We start from the raw sequence: 23,388 nt of genomic DNA, 5'->3' as shown, positions 1-23,388 counted from the left end.
ATAGAACTGTTCGGCCATAATGACCATCACTATGTTTGGATGAAAAGGGGGAGGCTTGCAAACCGAAGAACACCATCCCTACCGTGAAGCACAGGGTGGCAGCATCATGTTGTGGGGGTGCTTTTCTACAGGAGGGTCTGGTGCACTTCACAAAATAGATGGCATCATGAGGCAGGAAAATTAGGTGGATATATTGAAGCAACATCTCAAGACATCCGTCAGGAAATTAAAGCTTGGTCGCAAATGGGTCTTCCAAATGGACAATGACCCAAAGCATACTTCCAAAGTTGTGGCAAAATGGCTTAAGGACAACAAAGTCAAGGTATTGGAGTGGCCATCACAAAGCCCTGACCTCAAGCCTATAGAACATTTGAGGGCAGAACTGAAAAAGTGTGTGCGAGCAAGGAGGCCTACAAACCTGGCTCCACCAGCTCTGTCAGGAAGAATGGTCCAAAATTCACCCAACTTATTGTGGGAAGCTTGTGGAAGGCTACCCGAAACATTTGTCCCAAGTTAAACAATTGAAAGGCAATGCTACAAAATACTAAATGAGTTTATGTAAACTTCTGACCCACTGGGAATGTGATGAAAGAAATAAAAGCTGAAATAAATTATTCTCTCTACTATTATTCTAACATTACAATAAGGTGGTGATCATAACTGACCTAAGAAGGGGATTTTTACAAGGATTAAATGTCAGGAATTGTGAAAAACTGAGTTCAAATATATTTGGCTAAGATGTATGTAAACTTCAATTCAACTGTACATGGTTATTAAAATGTCAAGCCAGAATAAGCCTACACGGGACAAATGAATGGTGGAACCAGTCATTGGAACCATTTCCCTGTTTGACCACTAGGTTTTATGGGTATTATGACACCTCCACTGTGGGGCTCTATAGAGCAGTAGGTGGAAATGATATGAAAGAAGGGAGGGAGAGAGAGGGAGGAGAGAGCAGCTGGGGTAGCAGATGAAGAGCCACACTTTACAAGGTTGAAATACAGTATACATACATGTATCACACTTTCATTGGCTGACCGTGTGTGTTAGAGAATGTGCTTTAAGGACTGGTAAGTGGTGGAGTCCATTATCGAAGAGGTATTTTACCTCAAGCACACAAAGTATCTTGGGAAAGACAGAGACAGATCTCTCAGATACTTGACCAACAGTGAGTGGCAGACACTTCCCACAAGATACAACTCCATGACTCCACACCTTAACATATTTGCCGAGCTAAATAAAGGTTAAATAAAAAAATAACAATAAATATAACTCTCTATAGCAGTATAATGTATCAACAGGATGAGTACACTATGTTGCTACCATGCTGTGTCACTAACATGCTGTGTTGCTACCATGCTGTGTTGTCAACACGTAACAACACAGCATGGTAGCAACACAACATGGCAGCAGCACAACATGGTAGCAGCACAAAACATGGAACAAACATTATTGGGCACAGAGGGCAAGACGGTAGAGACAACAATACATCACGCACACCAGCCACAACAGTCAGTAAGTGTCCATGATTCAAAGCCTCAATTATGGACACTCTTGCTGACAGTTGTGGCTGCTTCGCGTGATGAATTTGTGTGCACTGGTCAACTGTAAGTGCTGTTACTGTGAAGTGGAAACGTCTAGGGACAACAACAGCTCAGCAGTGAAGTGGTAGGCCACACAAACTCACAGAACGGGACCGCCAAGTACTGAAGCGCGTAAAGATCATCTGGAAGCAGCGTCAACACAAGAACTGTTTGTCCGGAGTTTCATGAAATGGGTTTCCATGGCCGAGCAGCAGCACACAAGCCTAAGATCACCATGTGCAACGCCAAGTGTCGGCTGGAGTGGTGTAAAGCTCACTGCCACAGGACTCGAGCAGTGGAAATGTGTTCTCTGGAGTGATGAATCACCCTTCACCATCTGGCAGTCAGACGGACGAATCTGGGTTTGGCGAATGCCAGGAGAACGCTACCTGCTCGAATGTATAGTGCCAACTGTAACGTTTGATGGAGGAGGAATAATGATCTGGGGCTGTTTTTCATGGTTCGGACTAGGCCCCTTAGTCCCAGTGAAGGGAAATCTTAATACTACAGCATACAATGACATTCTAGACATTTCTGTGCTTCCAACCTTGTGGCGACAGTTTGGGGAAGGCCCTACTTGTTTCAGCATGACAATGCCCCTGTGCACAAAGCCCTGACCTCAATCCCATCGAACACCTTTGGGAAGAATTGGAACACCGACTGCGAGCCATGCCCAATCGCCCAACATCAGTGCTCGACCTCACTAATGCTCTTGTGGCTGAATGGAAGCAAGTCCCAGCAGCAATGTTCCAACATCTAGTGGAAAGCCTTCCCAGAAGAGTAGAGGCTGTTATTGCAGCAAAGGGGGACCAACTCCGTATTAATGGCCATGATTTTGGAATGAGATGTTCGAGGAGCAGGTGTCCACATACTTTTGGTAATGTAATGTATCTCTCTCCCTTCCTCCCCTTCTCCTCTGACAGAGTCATGTAGTGTCTCCCTCTCTCCCTTCCTCCCCTTCTCCTCTGACAGAGTCATGTAGTGTATCTCTCTCCCCTCCCCTCCTCCCCTTCCCCTCTGACAGAGTCATGTAGTGCATCTCTCTACCCTCCTCCCCTTCCCCTCTGACAGAGTCATGTAGTGTATCTCTCTCCCCTCCCCTCCTCCCCTTCCCCTCTGACAGAGTCATGTAGTGCATCTCTCTCCCCTCCTCCCCTTCCCCTCTGACAGAGTCATGTAGTGTATCTCTCTCCCCTCCCCTCCTCCCCTTCCCCTCTGACAGAGTCATGTAGTGCATCTCTCTCCCCTCCTCCCCTTCCCCTCTGACAGAGTCATGTAGTGTATCTCTCTCCCCTCCCCTCCTCCCCTTCCCCTCTGACAGAGTCATGTAGTGCATCTCTCTCCCTTCCTCCCCTTCTCCTCTGACAGAGTCATGTAGTGTATCTCTCTCCCCTCCCCTCCTCCCCTTCCCCTCTGACAGAGTCATGTAGTGCATCTCTCTCCCCTCCTCCCCTTCCCCTCTGACAGAGTCATGTAGTGTATCTCTCTCCCCTCCCCTCCTCCCCTTCCCCTCTGACAGAGTCATGTAGTGCATCTCTCTCCCCTCCTCCCCTTCCCCTCTGACAGAGTCATGTAGTGTATCTCTCTCCCCTCCCCTCCTCCCCTTCCCCTCTGACAGAGTCATGTAGTGTATCTCTCTCCCCTCCCCTCCTCCCCTTCCCCTCTGACAGAGTCATGTAGTGCATCTCTCTCCCCTCCTCCCCATCCCCTCTGACAGAGTCATGTAGTGTATCTCTCTCCCCTCCCCTCCTCCCCTTCCCCTCTGACAGAGTCATGTAGTGTATCTCTCTCCCCTCCCCTCCTCCCCTTCCCCTCTGACAGAGTCATGTAGTGTATCTCTCTCCCCTCCCCTCCTCCCCTTCCCCTCTGACAGAGTCATGTAGTGTATCTCTCTCCCCTCCCCTCCTCCCCTTCCCCTCTGACAGAGTCATGTAGTGTATCTCTCTCCCCTCCCCTCCTCCCCTTCCCCTCTGACAGAGTCATGTAGTGCATCTCTCTCCCCTCCTCCCCTTCCCCTCTGACAGAGTCATGTAGTGCATCTCTCTCCCCTCCTCCCCTTCCCCTCTGACAGAGTCATGTAGTGTATCTCTCTCCCCTCCCCTCCTCCCCTTCCCCTCTGACAGAGTCATGTAGTGTATCTCTCTCCCCTCCCCTCCCCTCCTCCCCTTCCCCTCTGACAGAGTCATGTACTGTAGTGTACTGTATCTCTCTGAACTCTCAGCAGTTCTAGCCTTCCCTCACTTTTCTCTCATCGTTGTTTTCATTGCGAATAACAAAAATGAGATGAATGCATAAATAAAGTAACACCTGAGGGATACACTCTCCTGCAGGGGAGGGCTGGAACAGAGTGCGGCCTCCAGGAGCGTAACAATATCTGATGAACTTGACAGATTAGGATTGCTTCTACTTTATTTATTTATTTATTTAGAGAGAGAGAGACGGGAGAGAGACCAGGCAGGAGGTTACACCAGCATGGCTTTTCCAGACATCCCACCCGGAGTTGGGGTTGGACCTAGGTCTTGGAACTGGGTTGTGTCAGGGGTTCCAGTTAGGGGGAAGGCGGCATTTCGTGCCAAGTTGGCTGGTCTTCCTCAAAATTCCAGCACCCCAGCTCAGCTCTGCTTAGAGCTGTATACTCTGTTTTTGATGATGTTGAAACGAGGGGCTGCAGAGGGGGCATACAGAATCCACTCCCACCACTCCAAATGGATGGAGAGCAAGAAGGAGAGGGTGAGATGGAATGAGAGAGGGAGAGGGAGAGAGAAAAAGTGAGATAATGAGAGAAAAACTGAGTGAAAAAACAGAGAAAGACAGAGAGAGAGAAAGAGAGAGAAAGAGAAGATGTGATTGAGTTCAGGAGGGAAACGACAATAAATTATGAACCAAAAGTAGCAATGTGCATACCCCGCCCACCTGAGTATCTCTCCTCTCCTTTTCAGCCATCTATTTCCTATGGTTGAGGAGTGCAATCCACATGTCACTTAAATCTTGCTGGATTAATTGCCTTCATTTTACTTTGGCGACTCATTCCCACTATTGCTTGTACCATTAGTCTTTCCCCGTTAACGTAACGACCGTGGAAACTTTTGTAATGACCTGTCAAACACACTGCGGTAATGGCTCAAACACACTCCAGTAATTGCTCAATGGAATACATTGGTTTTCTGTTGCATCTATAAGAATGCTATGTTGAGGATTTAACGCACCGTCTCGACACTTACATCATAGGAAAGAGAAAAAATGTAACTTTATTTTGATGGGTGTTCATTTTCGGTGGAATTGAAAAAGTAATACTTTAATACAGTTGAAATGTTTACAAATTAGATGCGCTGACAAGAAAGCAACATCCGAAACTGAACACTCGGATTATAGTGATATTATGACTGATCTCGCAAACAATGTAAAGTATGTATAGAGAGGCATAATCTTTAGTGGGTATCCTTCTCTTGACACACTTGTTGAATTATGCAAGAGAACGTGACCTCAACAGTAATGAATAATTCATGAGGTAGTAGTCTAGACAGAGCAGGTGAGCAAAAGTTTTTGGTTGTTACAGCCCCTGTTCTACCATGATTATATCCAACAAGGGAACCCAATCAACTTCCCTGCTCAGCCTATATACATTTCCTTTATTCCCATAAGGCATCAGGAGTGTACAGTATCTTCTCCCTAGCCTGAGGACACGTCAGGCTGAAACATTCTCTGTGTCAGTCCCTCGTCCAACACAGACAGACAGACAGACAGACAGACGGTCCTGTCATTATAGTGTTTGATTTCCACAGAAACACTAGGAATATGTCAGGCAGTTACACACATATCCCAGAACGCTGCGGTCAATGGAAAACAACTCTGCCGGGCCTGCCAGTGATCTGACAGAGGATTTGAGACACACACGCACACGCACGCACGCACGCACGCACGCACGCACGCACACACACACACACACACACACACACACACGCACACACATACATACAGTACAAACACACACATCACTCGACAAGGCCAGATCAGCTATGACACAATGGTACTTTTTATTGTGTGCAAAAACAAGGGAATAAGAGAAAAAGAGTGAGTGAGTGATAGACTCACTCGGCGGAGGAGAGGAAATCATCCATCTATTAACCAAACAGCGACTGAGAGGACGCCAGAGAATCCAATCCACTATATGAATTTGTTTATTTATTCTCTCTTCAAACGACAACCGTTTCCAGACTCTCAGCGAGACGTCAACGTGATCATGATACACAATGGCATCTGCTCTTATGAGAAACACATCAAGCCCTTGGACAGAAGTCCCAGACACAGATGTGAAACTAGTGAACGCCTCTCCACTGTCACTCACAGAGACAGCGTGTGTCTTGCATGTTACTCACATCTCCCCACAACTCATAAGTCTCTTAACCACACACACTGGAGAGTTATCCTACTGATAAGAGACACATCTGCCACAACAGGTAGCCAATTAAAAGAGCCATGCTGAGTTCAAGGGACCGATGAAATCATTAAATTGAAATGGACAGGTAAATAGGGCTGCAACGAAGGGTTCTGGAAGTGGATTCTCAATACTCAAAACCCACGACGATATCAGCGATTTAACTGTGCAACGTACACCGAGATTGCAAAACAAATTGTATGTTGATGTTTTTACTGTCAGTTTCTGTTTCAAAGAGCACCAAAATCCACACTAACCATGAGCCTCGTAGACTGTATCGTCCAATTACAGAGCTTATACAAGTCACGTGACTTGTTAACGAACACATGATGTGCCATCACGTGTCCCCCTGTAGATCATGTGACTGGTATCTGTTCTGTGATTGGACGATACAGCAACTATCGAGTGCCATCATGTGTTCGCTAATGCCGCGGAAGAAGGGCACGGCCCAATGCAGCTCTATGTGGCTGTGTGGTTCCACACTCACAAAGATCTCAATGGGGATAGAAATGGTATCTGTCTGTGTCTCACCAATAAATCACCTTTTGGAGCATGCATACTGTATCAGTTGTGGACATTCATTTTTTTCTTCTCCATGGAACCATTTACTGCGTTGAAATACAATGGTAAAGCTGTCTCTGTTTCGACATATTGATGGTTCTGAGGAGGACGTACCGACACAGTTGAAGAAGGGCTCCTTCTCACACTGGCTGGAGCAGCCGTCTCCATTCATGGAGTTCATATCATCACACTCCTCTCCCTGGGCCCTGAGAGACAGACAGACAGACAGACAGGAGACTGTTACTGGTAGAACACACACACACACACACACGCCAACACACACACACGTAAACGCATAGACACACACATACAGCACACACACAAGTTACCTCTGGATGCGTCCGTCTCCGCAGTATGGTGCCCCAAGTTGATGGGTGAGGGGTGGAGACGGTTCACTTTCACTGCGGGCGGAGATGGTTTGGACCTGGTAGGTGTACACACTGCCTGGTACCACGTCCCTACACACACACACACAGGGGAGTAATCTTTAGCTGGTACCACATCTGTACAAAGACAAATGGAGAACAGACCTTTAGCCCACTGACCTAGAGTAGAGGTAGTGGCCAAGTCTCTTTGGGCAAAGAAATACCAAGAACATTTGAGGACGAATTGTAACTTAAGATCTGTGCTCGTAACTGGATTTTCTATACACGTCTCATTGACAAAATGTTCAGCCCTAGATAAGAACAAATTCCAGTAACCTACTAGGAGAGGTCCATAAAAGCCCTGTAGGATCACAAGTCAGAGCAATGCGGTGGGCATGACTGTTACGGTAGGTTTCAATTGCTTTCCGTTCAGGCAAATGGCTCAGTATTCACACACTCTCTCTCCCCACCTGAATTGTCTGTCCCTGCAGCCTGTATGAGGTTCCTGCCTTGTTCCTGCCTCTGTCCCTCATGCTCTGTTGTACTGTAAGTGATATCTATGGAGCCTCTCCAAACAGACTGACAGTGTGAGTTGTTCAAACAAAAGTTTAAGATGTGCTGGTTGCTGTGACCGCAGCATGTGTGTGTGTGTCTGTTTATGTGTGGGTGTGTGTTTGTGTGTGTGTAGAGGTGAGGTGAGGGGACAGCCACGGGGCCGGCAGTGTGCTCAGCAGTACACCTCTCCTTCCGTCCTACTCCGAGGACACTGAGACACAAACAAAACATCTGGCGATGGGCTCCAGTACTGCTTTCAAACGGTGTAACACAATATGGCTGACGCAGGCCAAAAACAAGATGGGAGTTAGAAAAACAAACAGCCCCATAGCTCCACATCAGTGTGCTCTCTGCGTGCCGACCAACAGGATAGCTCAACAATGTACAATCCAATGAATGAGCCAAGGGAATCAGTAGATATACTGTATCTATATGTTGGCCATGGTTTTGTTTTCTGCTTGATTTAATTGTCAGTTATAATCGCGAGAGTTGCAGGTTCATGTTTGGATTTTCCAGGATGTAGAAGAACAGGGAATATATAATGACAGTGAATAGAACCAATAGGCATCACCATCACACACAGATGATCAAATCATATTATCCGCACCTCTGAGCTCATATACACACAGAGAGCCTCACACAAACACATTTGGCATACACAAGCAGACATACTCACAAAAACACACGTGCATGCAATTAGGGTTGCAAAGCTACCGGTAGTTTACCAAGGTTACTGGAACCTTCCGAAAGTTTGGTAATTAACAGAAAATCTATGGCAATCTATTGTAACTTTGGTCATTAATACTTGAATAACTTTAAAAGTATATATTCATATACAGTATAGTTATTATATTTGTGTCCATATTGTCCATGAGTTTCTAGTAGATAGACCAAGTGGTTCAAGAGAAAATAGCCTAATTAATAATTTAAAAAAAACATTAATCAACAAGGGCATTATTTTCAATGACCTCTGCAACTCCTCCAACTATTGACTTTTTTCAGCACTGCCACCAGTTTGACGCCAAAACATTGACAACAAATACAGTACATAGTTACAGTACATAGTGATACTGTATAAACAAAAGTGTGTAAAAATATAAAGGATATTTCATACAGCAACCCTCATATTAAACACCAATGGTACTCACTAAATTGATGGTTTATATTTAGGATTTTTTTTTTTACAGCTTTGTCATTATATTTTACATTTTTTAATTAGATTCATTTAATCACTGTATTTCATATATTTTACACATGATAAGGCCACATAGAGGGCCAGAGATAATTGTAGACACCTGTAAAAATCTGAAGTACCTAAAAGGGCCACTAGATTTCTTGTGATAGATGACATAAATCCTTTGAAAGATACCAACATTCGGGTAGTTTACTGTAATATACCCTCCCTTTCTATACAGTGCCTATTTGCAATCACTAACTCACTCACAACCTACCCTATACCCCTGCCAAATACTTAAAATAACACATGCGCACATGCACACGCACTTGTGCAAGACATTTAAGTGTGTTAACCCTCGCAAGGCTGCCGGCCCAGACGACATCCCTAGCTGCGTCTTCAGAGCATGCGCAGACCAGCTGGCTGGTGTTTTTACGGACATATCTCTCCCTATCCCAGTCTGCTGTCCCCACATGCTTCAAGATGGCCACCATTGTTCCTGTGCCCAAGAAAGCAAAGGTAACTGAACTAAATGACTATCGCCCCGTAGAACTCACTTCTGTCATCATGAAGTGCTTTGAGAGACTAGTCAAGGATCATATCACCTTTATCTTACCTATCATCCTAGTCCCACTTCAATTTGCAGCGCCTCTTCAACCTCAGGAGGCTGAAGAAATTTGGCTTGGCACCTAAAACCCTCAGAAACTTTTCCAGATGGACAATTGAGAGCATCCTGTTGGGCTGTATCTCCGCTTGGTATCGGCAACTGCACCGCCCTCAACCACAGGCCTCTCCAGAGGGTGGTGTGGCCTGCCCAACGCATCACCGGGGGCAAACTATCTCCAGGACACCTACAGCACCCGATGTCACAGGAAGGCCAAAAAGATAATCAAGGACAACAGCCACACGGGCGAGGTCAGTACAGATGAATCAAAGCTGGGACCTAGAGACTGAAAAACAGCTTCTATCTCAAGACCATCAGACTGTTAAATAGCCATCTAAAGCACATAGAGGCTGTTGCCTATATACACATACTTAAAATCACTGGCCACTTTAATAAATGGAACACTAGTCAATTTAATAATGTTTACATGTCTTGCATTACTCATCTCATATGCATTTACTGTATTCTATACTATTCTACTGTATCTTAGTCTATGCCGCTCTGACATTGCTCGTCCTGATATGTATATATTCTCAATTCCATTTCTTACTTAGATTTGTGTGTATTGGGTATATGTTGGGAAATTGTTAGATATTACTTGTTAGATATTACTAACTGTCGGAGCTAGAAGCACAAGCATTTTGCTACACACCCGCAATAACATCTGCTAAACACGTGCATGTGCCAATACGATTTGGATTTGACACACACAGAAACAGAGAGAGAGAGAGAGTGAGAGAGAGAGAGAGAGAGAATTTAGCCCTGTGTTACAGAGCCGCTACAGAGGCAGTGTCAACCATCACGCTTACACATTGGTTCACATGAGGCCAGGGCCTTCCCCTTCCTCTCTCTTTCCCCTTCCTCTCTCTTTCCCCTTCTCTTCCAGTCGCCATCAGCAGATTTAGGAGGTGCCCGCCCTAATGGCCAGGGAAGTAGTAACATTTAATAAGTGACCAAACAAATCATTAAAATGAACCCTTAACATGAATATGGCCTGGGCTGCCTTTTTCTGCATCGATTTAGCTCTGTTCTGACCAGGCACACAGCTGGGAACGGGGCTTCTCACATCCAATAAAACACAGGCTTGGAGTGAAGCACATGCACACAGAGATTGAGGTTCATTGCAGGCACCGGTGCAGACACAGACACACACGTGCATGCACACACACACACCGAAAGAAAGTACAATGAAGACAAATACACACTCAGACATACACGTGCATGCAGGCAAGCACACACACCCATACACAGCTCAGCCCCGAGCACACCAGCACAGCACACCTTTCGAAATGTGTCAAAAAATTTACTGCAGGAAAGCCTTTTTTACCTTGGTGGTTTTGAGTATGAAATGTCCATGCCTTTTCATCCCAAATAAAATAAAATAAAATCAGATCAAATTTTATTTGTCACATACACATTAGCAGATGTTAATGCGAGTGTAGCGAAATGCTTGTGCTTCTAGTTCCGACAATGCAGTAATAACCAACAAGTAATCTAGCTAACAATTCCAAAACTACTACCTTATAGACACAAGTGTAAGGGGATAAAGAATATGTACATAAAGATATATGAATGAGTGATTGAGTCAGTGTGTTGGCAGCAGCCACTCAATGTTAGTGGTGGCTGTTTAAAAGTCTGATGGCCTTGAGATAGAAGCTGTTTTTCAGTCTCTCGGTCCCAGCTTTGATGCACCTGTACTGACCTCGCCTTCTGGATGATAGCGGGGTGAACAGGCAGTGGCTCGGGTGGTTGTTGTCCTTGATGATCTTTATGGCCTTCCTGTGACATCGGGTGGTGTAGGTGTCCTGGAGGGCAGGTAGTTTGCCCCCGGTGATGCGTTGTGCAGACCTCACTACCCTCTGGAGAGCCTTGCGGTTGTGGGCGGAGCAGTTGCCGTACCAGGCGGTGATACAGCCCGACAGGATGCTCTCGATTGTGCATCTGTAGAAGTTTGTGAGTGGTTTTGGTGACAAGCCAAATTTATTCAGCCTCCTGAGGTTGAAGAGGCGCTGCTGCGCCTTCCTCACGATGATGGCTGTGTGGGTGGACCAATTCAGTTTGTCTGTGATGTGTACGCCGAGGAACTTAAAACTTACTACCCTCTCCACTACTGTTCCATCGATGTGGATAGGTGGGTGTTCCCTCTGCTGTTTCCTGAAGTCCACAATCATCTCCTTAGTTTTGTTGACGTTGAGTGTGAGGTTATTTTCCTGACACCACACTCCGAGGGCCCTCACCTCCTCCCTGTAGGCCGTCTCGTCGTTGTTGGTAATCAAGCCTACCACTGTTGTGTCGTCCGCAAACTTGATGATTGAGTTGGAGGCGTGCGTGGCCACGCAGTCGTGGGTGAACAGGGAGTACAGGAGAGGGCTCAGAACGCACCCTTGTGGGGCCCCAGTGTTGAGGATCAGCGGGGTGGAGATGTTGTTGCCTACCCTCACCACCTGGGGGCGGCCCGTCAGGAAGTCCAGTACCCAGTTGCACAGGGCGGGGTCGAGACCCAGGGTCTCGAGCTTGATGACGAGCTTGGTGGGCATTATGGTGTTAAATGCCGAGCTGTAGTCGATGAACAGCATTCTCACATAGGTATTCCTCTTGTCCAGATGGGTTAGGGCAGTGTGCAGTGTGGTTGAGATTGCATCGTCTGTGGACCTATTTGGGCGGTAAGCAAATTGGAGTGGGTCTAGGGTGTCAGGTAGGGTGGAGGTGATATGGTCCTTGACTAGTCTCTCAAAGCACTTCATGATGACGGAAGTGAGTGCTACGGGGCGGTAGTCGTTTAGCTCAGTTGGGAGTTAGAAAGACCCCAGTCACTCTCCTGCTCCCTCACAGCAGGCAAGAGAGAACATGGGGTTCCATTTGGCTGTCCTGCCCCAGATACAATGAAAACACACGCACGCAAACACACACACACACATAAAGGAAGGTACAACCCAGGCAGTTTCCATGTTCTCCAGTACAGAACAGTCAGGAGGATATTGAGGATCTGGGTGGGGGTTTGATTGTATCATTAACAACAATCAAATGGGATGTTTGACCTGACCCACTGCTCTGTTTTACAGTGTTCCCCAGTTTTGGCACGCTCCGAGGCGACTTTCTCAAATATCCCTTAGTCTTAATTGAATTAGTCAAGCCTCTGGAAAAGAAAAGCTGTAGGAGACATGAGCCTGGAGGAAACACGAGTGAGCAGAGGGAGTGACGCCCAGAGTGATGCCGCCAACATGGACCTCGACTCCCTCTCTCCCCCTCCTCCTCGTCCGATTCTGTCACGAGAAGAACACCAAGGGCGGTAGGCCGAGCCAGGCCCCGTACGGGACAAGGGGGAGACACACACACACACACACTGAGATTTCTCGCCAGGCCTGACGGAGGGACGTGACCCGTGCGAGTGGAGGCAAGCGGCTGGAACGGCGTGAAGGATGGCTGGGAGGCAGAGAGAGAGAACGACAGAGCAAGAGAGAGGGAGAGAGAGAACGTCAGAGCAAGAGAGAGGGAGAGAGAGAATGACATAGCAAGAGAGGGAGAGAGAATGACAGAGCAAGAGAGAGGCAGAGAGAGAATGACATAGCAAGAGAGGGAGAGAGAGAATGACAGAGCAAGAGAGAGGCAGAGAGAGAATGACAGAGCAAGAGAGAGGGAGAGAGAATGACAGAGCAAGAGAGAGGGAGAGAGAATGACAGAGCAAGAGAGAGTCAGAGAGAGAATGACATAGCAAGAGAGAGGCAGAGAGAGAATGACAGAGCAAGAGAGAGGGAGAGAGAGAATGACAGAGCAAGAGAGAGGGAGAGAGAGAATGACAGAGCAAGAGAGAGGGAGAGAGAGAATGACAGAGCAAGAGAGAGAGAGAAAGGCAGACAACTTATTCTTGCTGCAAGGAGAGCTACGTCACAAACTTCTGATGATATTTAACTATGCGGCTTATACCAGAGCAAAAGTTCACATGAGGCTTCCTTCACGTCGTCTGCCAAGATCAACAACCACTCTCGGCCTCCCATCTCCAAACACTCCCCAGTCTTGGAGGGGAAAGAAAGAGAAGGAGGAGGGCGAGAAATAATGTTGGGATGCAGTAGAGAATAGAAAAAAGGGGAGGGGAGGGAAAAGAAAAACAGATTTTTCAAATAGTGTCAAGAGAGGCTGTACAGATACGGGGGACACCGGGGGCCACCAGGGACAATAACTGGCATGTGAAATATGCTCCGGCGTGGGTCTACATAAGAAAAGCACCTTTGTCAAGACACAGAGGGGAGAGAGGTTCAATGGGAAACTCTGATGTCACTAAGGCTATCTGTCACTGATATCTTGACGGGGAGCAACTTAGGCATGTGTGTGTGCATATATGTACAGCACTAGTCAGGTTTTCTTAATTTTCACAATTTTCTACAATGTAGAATAATAGTGAAGACATCACAACTTTGAAATAACACATATATGGAATCATGTAGTTGCCAAAAAGTGTTAAACAAATCAAAATAGATTTTATATGAGATTCTTCAAAGAGAGATTCTTCCTTTTTTTGCCTTGATGACACTTTTGCACAATCTTGGCATTCTCTCAACCAACTTCACCTGGAATGTTTTTCCAACCGTCTTGAAGTAGTTCCCACATATGCTGATCTGCTTTTCCTTCAGTCTGCGTATCGCTGCAGAATGTTGTGGTAGCCATGCTGGTTAAGTGTGCCTTGAATTCTAAATAAATTACAGACAGTGTCACCAGCAAAGCATCATCACACCTCCTCCTCCATGGTTCATGTTGGGAACCACACATGCGGAGATCATCCTAGTCTGCATCTCACAAAGACATGGCGGTTGGAACCAAAAATCGCAAATTTGGACTCATCAGACAAAAGGACAGATTTACAACAGTCTAATGTCCATTGCTCATGTTTCTTGGCCCAAACATGTCTCTTCTTCTTATTGGTGTCCTTTAGTAGTGGTTTCTTTGCAGCAATTCGACCATGAAGGCCTGATTCACATCATCTCCTCTGAACAGTTGATTTTGAGATGTGTCTGTTACTTGAACTCTGTGAAGCATTTATTTGGGCTGCAATTTCTGAGGTTGGTAACTATAATGAACTTATCCTCTCCAGCAGAGGTAACTCTGGCTCTTCCTTTCCTGTGGCGGTCCTCATGAGAACCAGTTTCATCTTCGCGCTTGATGGTTTTTGTGACGGCACTTCAAGAAACTTTCAAAGTTCTTAAACTGTTCCGTATTGACTGACCTTCATGTCTTAAAGTAATGATGGACTGTCATTTCTCTTTGCTTATTTGAGCTGTTCTTGCCATAATATGGAATTGTTTTTTTACCAAATAGGGATATCTTCTGTATACCACCCCTACCTTGTCACAACACAACTGATTGGCTCAAACGCATTAAGAAGAAAATAAATTCCACACATTAACTTTTAACAAGGCACACCTTTTCATTGAAATACATTCCAGGTGACTAAATCAAATCAAATGTTATTTGTCACATACACATGGTTAGCAGCTGTTAATGCGAGACTAGATGAGAGGCCAGATAAGAGGCCAGATAAATCTAAGATGTTGAAGAAATGCTTCAATGAATCCTTTGAAGAACAATATATAAAGCAGCATACCTTTTGTTAAGGTGACAGCCTATTAAATATTATTGCACTAGTTCTTATGAATGGAACAGAATCCCCCCCCCCCCTCCCCCCCTCTTCACCCGCCTGGATGCACGCTTTTTGGTTTATGTCCTAGCACTACACAGCTGATGATGAGTTGGTTATTTGAATCAGCTGTGAAGTGCTAGGTCAAAAACCAGGACCGAGTTTGGGGAAACCCTGAGCCCAACTCAATGTCATGCAATTTACTCTACAATATAAAATGACTATAGCACAGCCTCAGAGTCACAAGGATTTGGTGGCAGTGCTACTTCTATCTCTTCTCTTGAATTAGAGACTCCAAAATATTTTCTGCGATATTATATTATAAGAATTAAGACATAACTCCATTACCTTAATTCAGCAAGCTGCACAGTAGGCACACAGTCAACCAACAGTTTGTCTCACATTGATGACACCATCACTCCCATGGTTCAGATGACATGTCATTTAGCGAGCTCCACTGGCCTAGCCTAGCGTTAATGACTCACTGTTGAGTGGGGCCAAATCAGACAGTGAAGAGTAAACCTAACATACGGACAGTGCCAAAGTAGGAATATCAGCAAAGACAGTATAAGTAATGGTAATAATAACAATGGAAACCATTGATGTCAAACAAAAAGTGATAAGTCATTTTATTTTTTAACTCCCCTATACATGTTCTTAGAGGCAGACCTAGGTCAGATACGTTTGAGGTTGCTGCTCAAGTATTTGAAAGTATTTGACATAAGCTATATAATTCTATGTCCAGTGTTCCAGATTTTTTATTAAATATTACCTCAAATTAATTACAATATGAATTAAATAGATGTTAAAAGCAGTTTTTCTCTGTGCCCCTGCTTGGCCTGTTAGGAAACAACAGAGTGGTTTGGGCATATACTGGTAAAAAAATATATATAATAATTTGACAGCTCAGACAATGAGACGTGCAAACACTTGGATATTCAAAATAGATCCCATGTGGGGGCACTGAGGCAGACTGACAGAGCCAGGCTGCACCAAGTCAAATTGGATGGATGGATTGGATTCAGGATTTGGAAATGAATGATGGAACTAGGTCACTTTACTATAACAGCCATAAATGCAGGCTGATTATTTGTCCTTTGATTTGTCACTATATTCCTGATATTTATGTTGTTACAGTAGCTATCTCACAAGCTAGTCGTGAACATAGATAGCTAGTTACTACTGCTACATATATCAGTCAACAACAGCTAGCTAGGTTTCCTCTTGACATAAAACTTTTTGTTACAAACCACAAGATTTAAAATAAAAGGGAATGGTGAGATGGTTGTTGTGTGGAGGATCTGCTTTGACTTGTTTTTTTATTGGCTAGCCAGCTAGCTAATGTTTGCTAATGTTAGCATGCTAGCTAACGTTAGCATTCTAACTAACTTTAGCATACTAGCGTTAGCTAACTGTTTCTAAACAGCCGGCAGGCCAACTTTTACAAACCACATCATTTGAAATACCAGTTTATTAGGAACAACACCCCGTTCACAAAAATGGATGGCTACATAAGGCAGACAGGCATCAAGGCATTCAGTTACTGTTCGATTGAACATTAGAATGGGCTAAACGAGTGACCTAAGGAACTTTGAGAGGTCCGACCTGGGTCCGTAGCGGTCCTGACGTGCAAATCGGTCGTCCGACCTGGGTATAGGGGCGAAAGACTAATCGATCACGGTATGATCATCGTGCCAGGCGTGCCGGATCCAGTATCTCAGGCGTGGCCGCCATCCTGTGCTTTTCACGTATGACAGTGTCTAGGGTTTACCGAGAATGCTGCAACAACAAAAAAACATCCAGTCAGTGGCAGTCCTGTGGGTGAAAACAGCTCGTTGATGACAGAGGTCGAAGGAGAATGGCAAGAATCATGCAAGCTAACTGGCTGGCCACAAACAGATAAATAACGGCGCAGGACAACAGTGGTGTGCAGAACGACAGAAGAAACTGCTCCAGTGGGCACACGATCACCAACACTGGACAATTGAGGAGTGGGAAGACATCACCTGGTCCGACGAATCCCGGTTCATGTTGCGTCATGCTTATGACAGAGTCAGGAGTCCATGCACCCATCCTGCCTGGTACAGGCTGGTGGTGGTGATGTACTGGTGTGGGGAAAGTTTTCATGACACACGTTAGGTCCCTTGATACAGATTGCACAACAAACGTTTCAGACACCTTGTAGAATCCATTCCCGGAATAATTCAGGCTGTTCTGGAAGGAAAGAGGGGGCTGACTCTGTACTAGATGGGTGTACCTGTTAAACTGTCCGGTAAGGGTCTCCCGAGTGGCGCAGCAGTCTAAGGCACTGTGTAGCAGTGCTAGAGGTGTCACTACAGATCCGGGTTCGATCCTGTGTCGCAGCCACCTTAGCTGGCCACATTCAGACACATGAGGTGGTGCACAATTGGCCCAGCATCGTCTGGGTTAGGGGAGGGTTTGGCCGACCGGGATGTCCTTGTCCCATTTCGCTCTAGCGATTCCTTTGGTGGGCTGGCATGGTCGCTGGCATGGTCGCCAGTTGGACGGTGTTTCCTCTGACACATTGTTGTGGCTGGCTTCCAGGTTAAGCGAGCAGTGTGTCAAGAAGCAGTGCGGCTTGGCAGGGTTGTGTTTCAGGGGATGCATCGCTCTCGACCTTCGCCTCTCCTGAGCCCATACGGGACAAGGCTGTAACCATCAATTGGATATTACGAAATTGGGGAGAAAATGGGATTAAAAATGTTTTAAAATAAACAACAACTGGCCAGTAAGTGTAGAAGTGACTGGCGAGACAGTTGTTACATAGGTTTTGTCCTTTTTTTAAACGCCAGCTGTGGTTTGCTTGCCTTGTGAGCTAGCTTGCTTGTGTGCTGTAAACTCGTGTCTCCCCTAGTCTCGAGAAGGATCCTTATCCCACCGGAGAATTTGGCAAAAAAGAAAAGGCTGCTGGACCAATCACATACAGGCCTGTCTCGGCCAAAGATAACAATGTCATTATCCAAGCAAATTTCAAGCGTTTTATGTTTGAGATGGGTTATTTAAAGTGTTTTTCCCCCTCCAAATGATGCTTTCAGCTTTGGTTTCAAATATGAGTACAATTCACGTCAACAACATTATTTGGGTACAAGTTAACAGAAGATGAACTTTTAAAGGTGAGATTTTCACTGGAGAGTCACATCGTCTGGCTCGAGACCGCAGATATCTGTGGAGCTCCACTGTGGGAAATCTACAGAGAACCTCTTTATCATAACAACCTGTGGAATCCTATGAGGAATCTGCACCCCCAGTATGGACCTTTGAACTTCAATTTAGTGCTTCACAGTAAAATTGGTCAGCGGCCATTTTTGGCAGAGGGAGAAAAATTATAATAAACCCAGAATCACCTCCACAGCCTCCCACAGAGAAACACAACCCCCTCCTGAACATTCCACCTTAACAATCCCCCAAAATCCACTTTTTTGGATCTTGCCCAATTTTATCCCAGGGAAATCAGGTCGTAATTCTGAAAAAGGGTTCTAAGGAGAGAGAGAGAGGCAGAGCAAGAGGTGAGACGACCAGACATCCAGGGACCCGCTGCTGCCTCCTCCACTACCTCTGTCTGCCACTCACCAATATGGTTCATATTAGAGAGCTTATGCAAGGCTCAGTGCTAATGCGGCTCTTATGGAGAGAGAGCAGGCAAGGGATGTCAGAGGGAGCGCAGGGCACTGTGGGACTTTGTTGGAGTGGAGGGGGCAATGGAGATGGAGTGTGTGTTATGGGGAGAGGAGTAGGAAGAGAGGTGAAGAGGAAGGGGGAGAGAAGAGGGTGTTGTATGTTTTCTTTGCAGTACACATTAGTATTGCAAAACACGAGGCTTCAAAACCATTCATAGTATTATACTCTTAAAAAAACAACATTTTTGCACATATCTGTGAACCCGAACTCACAAACAAAACAAAAAACCTCCCCCAAAACAATCTGCACACGGAGGTGATCTAAAACAAGTAATGTTGGATAACAAAGCTATTTCTCACAAATACCTAAAGAAGTGTATTATACATCCCTAATCTGTTTTACTGGCAAAAAGAAAACAAAAACCTCCTAGTTAGGCAGTCAGAGCTGGGAAAACAACAGAGCTCTCTGAAAAGATCTGAAGGGGCATGTCTTCTCAGGGCTAGAGCAACAGTGGACTTGACAGGAGAGGAGCAGGGCCATGGGGCCACAGGGGTAAGACCATAGGAGAACATAGGGGGATATAGGAGGGAAGGAGAAGGGCAGAATGGGGGCAGGGTTCCCAGTGAAAAGGGGCCGTAGGGGGCAGCTGTCCTCTTCCTTCCGGGCTGGCGGGTCCCGTCACGTCAGAGCTGAGGTGGGCTTTGAAGCCCTGACAGGCCATAGGAACCAGGTCAGGGAGAGGATTAGCCCATGGGCCAGGGGGGTCTCAGAAGACTAGGGTCATCCCCCTAACCCTCCTCCCTTTTCTCAGACAACCCCTAAGGGACCTTTTGAAATGTACAGAATGGGGTACATGGAGGAATTGGGGGGGAAGGTCATGCTTTTTTTTTCAGTCCGTGGAAGCTTTTGTATTTGTTAATTTACAATCGATTAATTTCAATATTTCTCAGTGTTTTACAATGAGTGTTTATTATATCCTGATGTGTGCCTGATGTTGCCCGTCATCAATTTGTACCATTGTGCGGTTTGCTGCAGGTTTGAACTCAGTCCGGATCAAACACGAGCATTTGATGAACATTTGATGCACACAACATGATCATTTGATATCCCTGAAACATTTTGGGAGTAGCAGAGAATTAAAGGGGAATAACGGCATATTCCCGAAAAATTGTCTATTTACATTGTCAAATCGGTAGACTAATGAAAATCATTTAGAAAATGATGCAGGGGATTTCATTTGCAAGCCAGTCACAAATTACTTTTCTCGAGCGAGCAAGAGATCGTGATAATGTAGGCTAATTTTATCAAATGGAAAAGTATTCTTATATGCTTCATCAAATACCCTTGCATCAAATACCCTACTCCTTGAAAGTTCTGTAATGATTATATATATACTATATATATATAATGATGACAACTTTTTTTAACATCCAGTCCCTAACTACCCCTGACCAATCCAACCTTCCACTTCAAATCACATTTTATTTGTTACATGCTTTGTAAACAACAGGTGTAAACTAACAGTGAAATTATTACTTACGGGTCCTTCCCAACAATATAGAGATAAAATAAAATAAACAAATAATAGAAAAGTAATAACACGTTATAATAAAATAATAAATACACAACAAGTAGCGATAACTTGGCTATATACAGTTGAAGTCGGAAGTTTACATACAACTTAGCCAAATACATTTGAAGTAAGTTTTTCACAATTTCTGACATTTAAAACTCTTTTGGGATAGGGGCAGCATTTTCACTTTTGGATAAATAGCATTACCAAATTCAACTGCCTGCTACTCTGTCCCAGATGCTAATATATGCATATTATTATTAGTATTGGATAGAAAACACTCTGAAGTTTCTAAAACTGTTTGAATGATGTCTGTGAGTATAACAGAACTCATATGGCAGGTGAAAACCTGAGAAAAATCCAACCAGGAAGTGGGAAATCTGAGGTTTGTCGTTTTTCAAAGCTTGGCCTACCGAATACACAATGTCTATGGAGTCAAGTTGCACTTCCTACGTCTTCCACTAGATGTCAACCGTCTTTAGAAACGTGTTTCAGGCTTTTGCTATAAAGGAGGGGCTCATGAGACCTGTTTGAGTCAGTGGTCTGGCAGAGTGTCTCAGGCTCGTGACGCGCGCTCCCAACAGTTAGCTCTCGTTCCATTGCTTTTCTTCAGACATAAGAATTCTTTGGTTGGAACATTATTGATGTTTTATGTTAAAAACATCCTAAAGATTGATTCCATATATCGTTTGACTTGTTTCTCCGACCTGTAACGGAACTTTTTGAGTTTTTGTCTGGACGAAGTGCTCGCGTCTCATGAAGATGGATTACTGGGCTGAACACACAAACAACAAGTGGCTATTTGGACATAAATGATGGACTTTATGGAACTGTATGGAACAAATCAGTCATTTATTGTCGAATTGGGATTCCTGGGAGTGCCTTCTGATGTAGATCATCAAAGGTAAGTGAATATTTATAGTGTTATTTCTAACTTCTGTTGACTCCAAAATGGCAGATATTTCTCTGGCTGGATTGGGCTCTTAGCGCCGTTCTCAGAAGTTTAAAAAAAATCTGACACAGCGGTTGCATTAAGGAGAATTCTATCTTTAATTCTGTGAATAACACTTGTATCTTTTATCAATGTTTATTATGAGAATTTCTGCAAAATCACCGGATGTTTTGGAATCAAAACATTACTGAACATAACGCGCCAATGTAAACTGAGATTTTTGGATATAAATACGCACATTATCGAACAAAATATACATGTATTGTGTAACATGATGTCCTATAAGTGTCATCTGATGAAGATCATCAAAGGTTAGTGATTCATTTTATCTATATTTCTGCTTTTTGTGACTCTTATCTGTGGCTGGAAAAATGGCTGTGTTTTTTTTTGACTTGGCTATGACCTAACATAATCATATGTTGTGCTTTCACTGTAAAGCATTTTTGAAATTGGACACGATGGGTAGATTAACAAGATGTGTATCTTTTATTTGCTGTATTGTACTTGTTAATGTGTGAAAGTTACATATTTCCCAAAAATATTTTTGAATTTCGTGCGCTGTCGAGGGGTTCCGCTAGCGGAACGCCTGCCCTAGAAACCTGACTCCGTTATGCCAGCTCTGTCAGGAGGAATGGGTCAAAATTCACCCAATTTATTGTGGGAAGCTTTTGGAAGGCTGACCAAAAAGTTTGACCCAAGTTAAAACTTCTTCGGGATAGGAGGCAGCATTTTCACTTTTGGATAAATAGCATTACCAAATTCAACTGCCTGCTACTCATCCCCAGAATATAAGATATGCATATAATTAGTAGATTTGGATGTTTGAATCATGTCTGTGAGTATAACAAAACTTATGTAGCAGGCAAAACCTCAAGGACAAACCATTCAGATTTATTTTTGAGGTCGTTGTCTTTTCAATGGGTTTTCAATTGGGAAACCAGATTTCCAAGGGACTTGTTTGCAGTTCCTACCGCTTCCACTGGATGTCACCAGTCTTTAGAATTTGGTTGAGGTTTTTCCTTTGTGTAATGAAGAAGTACGGTCATCGTGAATAAGAGTCACTTGAAGTGGACTGTTTGAGAGAGGCGCAGGACCAGAAAAGTAGCGTCAGTTTGTTTTCTTTTTGTATTGAACACAGATCATCCCGTATTCAATTTGATCGAATATTAACGTTTAAAAAATATCTAAAGTTGTATTATAAAAGTAGTTTGAAATGTTTTGGCAAAGTTTACAGGTAACTTTTGAGATATTTTGTAGTGACGTTGCGCAAGTTGGAAGCTGTGTTTTGTCTGGATCAAACTCGTCAAAAAAATTGACATTTTGGATATATATTGACGGAATTAATCGAACAAAAGGACCATTTGTGATGTTTATGGGACATATTGGAGTGCCAACAAAATAAGTTCGTCAAAGGTAAAGGCATGAATTATATTTTTATTTCTGCGTTTTGTGTAGTGCCTGCAGGGTTGAAATATGCTACTCTCTTTGTTAACTGTTGTGCTATCATCAGATAATAGCATCTTATGCTTTTGCCAAAAAGCCTTTTTGAAATCTAACATGTTGGCTGGATTCACAACGAGTGTAACTTTAATGAAAGTTAGATTTCTATAGTATTTTATTTGAATTTGGCGCTCTGCATTTTCCCTGGCTATTGGCCAGGAGGGACGATTGCGTCCCACCTATCCCAGAGAGGTTTAAACAATTTAAAGTCAATGCTACCAAATACTAATTGAGTGCATGCAAAGTTCTGACCCACTAGGAATGTGATGAAAGAAATAAAAGCGGAAATAAATGATTCTCTCTACTATTATTCTGACATTTCACATTCTTAAACTAAAGTGGTGATCTGGGGGTCCTCCCCCTGAACATAAAAAAAAAACATTTTTGTGCAAATTGATATCGTTTCTCAACAGGGAATCCATATTTACTTGACAGAACACAACCTTTTTTCTTAGGTACACTAGATTTTGTTTTTGCCACAATAAATTAAATTGAAAGAGTAGACTTGACTAGTGTCTAACTAGATCACTAATCTACCTCCTTATCTCAAAGTCCCACCCACTGTGATTGATTGACAGGTCTGAAACCCTAATAACTCTGTGACCCACAAACATCCTGCCCCCTCCCCTGACAATTCCACCCACAGTGATTGATTAACAGGCCAAACCTTTAAAGGGATAGTTCACCCAAATTACAAAATGACACATTGGTTTCCTTACCCTAATTGTCCACCGCAGCAGAGCTAATAAAATGCATAA

The 23,388-nt window shown here is 44.3% G+C and overlaps 1 protein-coding gene across 3 annotated transcripts in view; it reads right to left on the bottom strand.

Annotated features, from left to right (window-relative positions):
* pappaa (pregnancy-associated plasma protein A, pappalysin 1a) overlaps positions 1 to 23,388 on the bottom strand; it is a 125,792-nt gene that overhangs the window by 67,671 nt on the left and 34,733 nt on the right. For all 3 annotated transcript variants that reach the window (XM_036967895.1, XM_036967896.1, XM_036967897.1), the window contains exons 8-9: positions 6,909 to 7,037; positions 6,694 to 6,785 (exon numbers count right to left, since the gene is read on the bottom strand). In XM_036967895.1, coding sequence (XP_036823790.1) covers positions 6,694 to 6,785; positions 6,909 to 7,037 — 221 coding nt within the window. The remainder of the gene's footprint in view (positions 1 to 6,693; positions 6,786 to 6,908; positions 7,038 to 23,388) is intronic.

Source organism: Oncorhynchus mykiss, chromosome Y (assembly GCF_013265735.2).
Source record: "Oncorhynchus mykiss isolate Arlee chromosome Y, USDA_OmykA_1.1, whole genome shotgun sequence".
In the NCBI taxonomy this organism is placed as follows: domain Eukaryota; kingdom Metazoa; phylum Chordata; class Actinopteri; order Salmoniformes; family Salmonidae; genus Oncorhynchus; species Oncorhynchus mykiss.
The sequence above is the reverse complement of the archived record's forward strand: the minus strand, read 5'-3'. Positions and strand labels throughout refer to the sequence as shown.